Source organism: Aphis gossypii, chromosome 2, assembly GCF_020184175.1.
Source record: "Aphis gossypii isolate Hap1 chromosome 2, ASM2018417v2, whole genome shotgun sequence".
In the NCBI taxonomy this organism is placed as follows: Eukaryota; Metazoa; Arthropoda; class Insecta; order Hemiptera; family Aphididae; genus Aphis; species Aphis gossypii.
The window spans coordinates 81,094,972-81,103,201 of NC_065531.1; the positions used below are offsets into that span (position 1 = coordinate 81,094,972).

Sequence of the window (8,230 nt, forward strand, 5' to 3'; positions counted from 1 at the left end):
AATGAGGAAATTGATTACATTATGCCTGGTAAGACATTTCGGCAGGACAATAGGGAATTAAGGTTTCACTACGTTGTGTTGAAAGTAAAAGACAATTAAATGAGGTATGTCAAAGGTTACTGATTATATCGTTAGCTGTTTGTGAATAGAGTTTAGAAAAGGATGTCATTAGGGGAGAGGGGGTTCAGGAAGAGAGATAGTTTATATAATTTAATTGGAAATAATAAATGGCTTAATTGAGTGCACAAAATATTATTTTCAGCGTTTTTTGGAAGATTCAAATCAAAAAAATAAAATATATAAACAATACCTCTTTTTTTATTTCAGATGACATGTTAATTAATATATTTCAAAATATACACTGATAAAATTAATGCAATATCCTTACTTGACCACTTGACTAACAGCTATTAACTTTTCAAATCTTAAGTTATTATTAATTGGAATTGATTTCTCACAGTATATTCCTGACACACATAGTTTTATTTTCAAATTTTAATGAAACTCATATTTTTTTTTTATAAGCTAATATACTTATTCTACATGCAACTCTATATTTATACGTTGGAGTGAACAAAGTAACCGATTTGTTATCTACCGTTTGGACAACAGTTAGTCTAATATGATTTCCACAAGGGTGACTTGTTATCAACTATTGTCTATTATAATTTATAGTAGCAATATGTTTATATACATATTATAATTTTATAGTTTTAATAATCGTATAACATTTTTTACAATATTCAGTAAAATATTTTTAACTAGATTTTTCTAGAAACTATAACGTCATAATTTCACTCATTTCAAATGATTTTTTCATATGTGGCTAATATATATAAGTTAAAAATAATTATCAATTTAATGTTGGATATCGTGTTTTTATGTTTTTCGATTAAAGATATTAACATAAATATAAATAATATATACATTATAAAGGTTTAAAAATTATAAATTCATTTTGATACTATTATTGTAAAACATTAATAATATATTGAACATGTTAAACTCTTTTTTTTTGTAAAAAATTACAACGCACGGTTAGGTACTTTATTTTTTAATTAAACTATATAGATAGGTATAATGCTTTAGAAACATTTACCATAATGTACAAAAAATATACATATAATTTAATAAGAAGGAATTTTATAAATCACATTAAAGTTGGGGAGTTTTTACTTTTAAGTATATGAAATGATTAAAATACTTAATCCAAAAAATATTTTTTAACTTGTAATGCAATGGAATATTTTAGTATTTTACTTGTAGAAAACTTACCGAGTGAGACAATATTAATTCAGTTTTTACCATCATGATTTTTTTTTCTTTAAAAGTTTTAACCTTTTTACTCATAACATTCTTAACTTAATATGATAAAGCCCATCATAATATATCACATCTAAAATAATAGTGAAAATGCTGCGTAACTATAAAATAATACTAAGCTTTATGTTTATTACTAATAATATTAACAATTTTAATTATTTTCATCCAGTTCATCGAGTTTTTTATAAGCGATATGTTTGCTAAAGAATGGTACAACACTTGTGGACTTATAATCCGGAATAGACGTATCAATATTAATCTAAAAAAATAAATACAAATGATTAGTGTATAATGTTTGGTTATTAACAAAGATTTTTATTTGTACTTTTTCCGTTTTGTTGTTTGAAACTTTACTTAAAAATACCAACAGACAGCAATAAGATATGTTTATAATTCCTACAGTTCTCATTAAACATGGGAATCCAAGAGTTTTCACGACTTGACCGCCGAAAATTGGACCTTAAATCATAAATTACAGTATTTGCTTAAGCAAATATATTTAAGACAGGTAGGTACCCGTTTAAATATAGATAGGTATACACTGAATGATAAAATGATAATATTTTATTTGATACCTATAGTATTATAAATTATAATAGCATATTTTTATATAAATATTAAATACGTGATACTATTTAAATACATTTGGTGTTATATTTGTGTACAAAAAAAAAAATTAAAAAATCATTGTAATTAATATTGTATAGTTAAGTTAACTATATAACTTACCAAAGGAATATGCTAGACTAACGGCCGTTTGTTGGAGTGCGTATACCGATCCATAATGTACGTTTGGATGTCTGGTGTCTACTAGATTTGCCAGCATGGGAACCAAAGCTGAATCTACTATTCCTATACCCAAACCTAAACCAAAATGTGGACAAACAAGACCTATTGTCGTTGTGGCAGCCGGAATCTTTTAAAACATAATGTTATTGGATTATAAGTATATAATATAATATTACAGTAAGTTATTACTAGGTATCTATTACATCAACACTGTTTGATAATTATAAATTATCGAATTTTTGACAGTTAACTCACCATAATTGCGGATATACCAACTAGTAGAGTTGCTAGTACAGCCATTCTCCATTGTCCCATTGTGTATGACAAAGTGCCAAAGAAATTCGTGCCAATTAAATAGCCAAGACTATCTGGAATGAAAACTGTACCCAGCTGCCATTTCTGAAATAATTACGACGTTATAACTGTATCTTAAGTTTTCAAAAAGTTCAAATTACTTCTGGGTTTATAATTTGTATGAGCCAAATTGGTAAAAACGGTTCCAAAATGGCCATGGCAGATGATGTTAGACAAATAGAAAAAGTGATTAACAGGATATATCCATCTTTTAGAAGATCTTTCCAGTTGCCATTATTAAAGTGAGACTATTGACAAAAAAAATATTCAAATAAAAAAACATATTTACAGAGTGGGTTCTTATAAAGTATTAAAAATACTGTTATAAAAAAAATAGAACATTTTTAAATTAAGTTATATGTAAAAATATAACACGATAAGATGGTTATCTGATTCTAAAATTAATCAATGAATAAAATGTATTTTTACACACAATAACTAAATAATAACAATAAAAATAAATAATACATTATCATTATTATTAATAACAATATTAAATACCTACTTGATGTTTATCATTATATGTTTGTTTTAATTGCAGTATCTCATTAAATGAATTTACCTAATGTATAAAACAAAATAGTTAGACATAATTGTTGAAATAAAAATAATTAATAAACAACATGTCAAAATCCTATATTAAATTATACATTTATTTAAGATTTAGACCACAATAGATTAATAAAGTTCTCAAATAAGGTATCTGAGAGAAATAGTAGGTATAAAATAAAGCTGAAAATTAATATATAAGACTATGGAATTGTAGTTATCAAGATAGTGATTAACTAAACTCTGAAATGAAGAAGATTGATCATTTGTTATATCTATATGAGAAATAATGAAATAATAGGCGAGGAAGGAGAAGAAGCTCAAGAATTTGGAAAGGAATATAAAATGTTATTTTCAGAGGACACAAAGCTTAGGAACAGTTTAGGGGTTAAACTAGATGATAAATGAGGGAACAAGTAGTTGAGATAATGAGAATGAATGAACGCTGAATATAGGTAAGCGAGAAAAATACAATATAACGTATATTTAACTGTTTAGAAAAAAAAACTTTCATTCAAAAATACATTAAGTGTTAGATAGATAGAAAATGTCATAGTAGGATAACCGAGTTGCGTGTTTTAACGACATAATAAGTAAATTAATTATATAACCATTGTTAATAATACGAAAATGTAAATTGTAATATTTGAAACTTGAAAGCTGAAATTAACTTTTTCATAAAATACCGTTTTAATTTAAATAGGCCATTTATATTGTATAAATTATATTTGTTTAAATAACTTAATAACTTTATTATATATTCTGTTTTCATGTTTGTATCATATTATATAAATATATTTTTTAAACATAGGTATGTATTGTATATTTTTGAAAGCAAATATACAAACATCTTATTTAAATTTTTATATTCATAAAAATTAAGATGCAGGATAGAGTATTATATTAGATAGTATTATATATTACTTGAAATATTTACCTTTTTTACTAGATTAAAATTAAAAACAAAAAGTTGTAGACCTGAAAAAGAAAATATTTGTTTAATTATCTCTACTAATTATTGTACTTGTATGTAGTTTTTATAATTTATTATATTTTAACTAAGTTAAAAAAAAAAATCAATGTATTTCAGTTGAAAGATTTGTATGATATAGGATTTAAAAAACAAACAAAAAAAAAAAAAAATAATAATAATAATAAATAAAAATAATCGCTTTAGTCTTCAAATAATTCTAGTAGATCCAATTTAGCATTACACTTTTACACTGGTTAAATATTACAGAATTTAAATGATAAGGGTTATTCGATATTAAATTTTCACACATCGTACTTAAGTAGGTGTATTGATATATATATATTAATATAATGAAATTACATGCAGCAATCATAAAATCCTTTGTAAACACTTGCAATTTTTTTTACTTATAAGCTTAATTATATTAAATAATTTTAAATTTCGACCGATAAATGTATAATATTTAAAGTATTATATGAATGTGATTTTGTATGTAGCTTTTAGGTTTGTTATCATGGTTGGAGTATTAAACATGTTTTTCAAACAATTCCTAGTACTTTTTTTTTCAAAATAATTTGAAAAGACTAAAAATACGACTTTTCTAGATATGATTTAATTTTTAAAATATTATATATCCGTTTGAGTTAAAAAGACTTAAAAATACAAAAATGTTTTTTCATTTTAGTACTTATATTAATAAACATTTTTTTTAGGTTTTAAGTCTAAAAGCTTGAGAGTTTAATTAAAAGTTTTTCGTATATTGTTCTTATAGAGATAAAAAATATTAAAAACATATAGTCATAATTTGGTTGTAAGTGAGCGTTATTTGAGTTCAAATTTTGATGACATTTGTCAAAAAAAAAATTTGTCACAAAAATGTCATCTAAATTATTTTTTAATTTAAAAGTTATACATATTTTTCTAATTCCATTATTATTAGCTTGAAATTGTAATTTAAGATTTCTCATAAGCTTTTTTACTGGTATTTAAAAAGATACTTAGCATAACACGCAACACATATTTTTATGAATAGCCAAGTTTAAAGTTTGACGATTTCATATTTATATTATGTATTATCATAATTTATTATTAAAAAAATTTTGTTATAATATTTTTATAACCTAACCTAACCTTTGAAACTTAAAATATTAAAAGCTATCTTAACTATCTTACTGAAAATTATCTTCTGAAATATTAAAATAAATAATATCTATTACATTTAGTGATTTTAATTGTTACTATTACTTTTTTTCTTGAGTATATTAATATTTCTAAATTTTCAGATACGACTTACCTAAATTGAATGTTATGGCACATATTATAACATTAAATGGTGTTGACTTATCAACAAAATAATAAAGTATGCCACCAAATGGATAACCGACTAAAACACCTAAGGCTATACTTCCCATAACTAGACCCATTACTTTACTACGTCTTAAATCTGACATATGATTTTGATCAGCAATTAAGCACATACCTGAAATATAGTTTTTATGAATATTTATATAATGTATAATTTATATATGTATACTATACATATTCCTTATATTTATACTTATTAATAACAAATTATACCAGAAACACTGATCAGTGCTGAAGCAGTTCCTTGAAGACTTCTAGCAACTAGTAATGAAACAAAAGTCTCTCCATATGCAAACACTGTATTTTGAAAAAAAAAATAAGTAAAAAATATAACTGAGTAGTACATAACTTGATAGTTAAAAATACAATAGTAATTAAAATAGATTGGTTAATATATTGGAATAAATAATCATAAACCAATATCATATAAATAAAAAATTTGTTATATTAGTAAGTATTGAGAATCAACTATATATTTTGTTTTTACTTTCAAAAAAGATTTCATTAAAAATAATTTTTTTTAGTTCGACCATTTAAAAATATAGGTTTATTTAATATAAACAATAAAAATATGATTTATATTGGCGTTGATTTATAATATACCACAATACTATATATTATTATGTATTTTGGTATGTTTTCTTATTTCGTAAAAATAATTCATCAACTTATATAAATACATTTTGATAACAGGTACCTATCTATTCTTTTTTTCATTTTAAAATCGAATTCCAAATTGATTACCTACCATGTATAATCTAATTTTAGTAAGTATTTTTAATGTAATTGGATTAAAAAATTAACTATTAACTATAATGGATAAAACAATTATAAAAATAAAATATCTTATTACGTCTGAACATTTAAATTAATAAATCTAAAATCTAAAATATTTATGCAATTTTTGATTTTATCTTGCTTGTAATAGAATAGATAAAATTAAAGTTGATATAATAAATAACCATAGTTACCTATTCAATTGTTATATTATAACAATAATAATACTATGTATTGTATATAACATAATATTATACTTTATATGTTATATTATTATTATTATGACATCGTAATAAATTATTTCTGATGTATTATATTAACTATAAATGTATTTATCTTGTTTTAATTATCTTTCAGATATTATGTAAGTTACGAAGTCTATACATACATATTATAAATTAGATTAATTTAAATTTTAAAGTATATTACTTACAAACTGATATTATAATCAAAAGAATTGATCCAAGGAATATAGGTAAACTGTATCCGACGTATGATGTTAAAATTCCCACTAAAGGATTCATAAACAACTGGACAATAGCTTTAGAAGATAACAAGACGCCTATTGTTTCATTTTCATTTTCTAATGTTTGTAATTTCATTTTGATCAATGAACTAAATAATACATTTCAAACGTGTATGGAGTATTATAAATATAAAATAAAATTTAAACAATATTACCTAGGAAGAAGCGGTTGGTCTCTTCTAGTTGCATTAGTTACAAAATGTGTTGTATTGGTGATCCATTGTATGTATAAATGTTCAGGAATAATTGGCACTGTAATATATTATACTTGGATTCAATACAATTAAAGCTGTATTGAAATTTTTTTTAAAACTTTTATTATAAAATATAATTGTATACAAATATAAAATTTATTGCAGCAAATATGGAGTATATAAAAAAATTTCAATTTTCAATGTTTGTAAACTATTTTTTAACAAATTTATAAAATTGTGTTTTGTCATAAATAGTCATTGATTTTGGCAAAAACTAAAATAACATGTTCAAAGTTAGTTTTGTTAAAGAAATTTTTTTTATAAAAATTAATCAAATAAATATACTTAAAACTTGTTTGAAGATTAATATAATATACTTAATAGGTAATACCTATATATTAAGTATATTGCTAAATTGCTTTGTTATAATATATCAACTGTGAAGTGTAATATATGTTTTTAAATTAAATTTTTATATATATATGATGTTATGTTTGAACATTTCAAACTGTGTGGTAGAAACTTATGTTAAATAATTAAAAATTTAAATAATAGCATAATTATTTCATTGATTTTTACGTGTATTTAATTATGCAATTTAAATAATTATTTTGAAATTAAATTTTAAAAACTATTAGCTCTAATTGTTATTCCACATTCAAAGCTAAGCTGGTTAAAAATTAAAATCAACTACAATATAAATAATTTTATGATTCATTTACATATTACTTTTAATCATCATTTATTTTTAATTTTAATTTTTTTTAACATGAATATATTTTTTTAAATTTTCTTTTACGCTGCTGTTATTCAAAACACATGCATATGCCTTGTATACTATATATATGGTACTTATTTGTAATATTATGGATCTATAAATAGTGTTAATTACATAAGAACATAATTTATATTATCTCACCAACTACAGTCAAAAGTACATTGTCCAAAAACATTGATAAGTAGACTACGGAGATCACACCCAAATCGCTCTCCATATTTTGTGATAAAATTGACCTGTAGATTATAAATGTTATTATAATAGGTACCTATACAATAGAAAATCATTTGAATAATGTGAATCATTTAGAAGTTTAATATGACAAAATATAGTCAACGCATAAATAAGTAAAATAGATACTAAAATTTTGAATAAGTTAATGTATATAACTGAATTTATGTATATAAAAAAAAACAAAACTAAGATATTCTTACATTGAATCTAAGTGTTGCACGTAGATCGGACAACATGTACATGTACTTCGTTATGGCTAAGTGTGCTTATTCGGGGGTTACATGTTTTCAGAATTGCTGGAAAAAATGATTTCCTGTCCACTGGACAACGCGTTGTCGTGGTAACATTTAATTTTATCGTCGCACATG

At 22.9% G+C, this 8,230-nt stretch overlaps 1 protein-coding gene across 1 annotated transcript; it reads right to left on the minus strand.

The window, feature by feature from the left end:
- Window positions 1-1,070: 1,070 nt before the first annotated feature.
- LOC114121375 (synaptic vesicular amine transporter-like) lies at window positions 1,071-8,230 on the minus strand. Its single transcript, XM_027983677.2, has 13 exons — window positions 8,063-8,230; window positions 7,770-7,864; window positions 6,812-6,908; window positions 6,564-6,745; window positions 5,567-5,650; window positions 5,283-5,468; window positions 3,953-3,993; window positions 2,972-3,028; window positions 2,568-2,714; window positions 2,368-2,511; window positions 2,053-2,239; window positions 1,649-1,782; window positions 1,071-1,582 (listed from the first exon to the last, which is right to left on the minus strand). Coding segments are annotated over exons 1-13 (1,464 nt in total). The 5' UTR covers window positions 8,065-8,230; the 3' UTR covers window positions 1,071-1,474.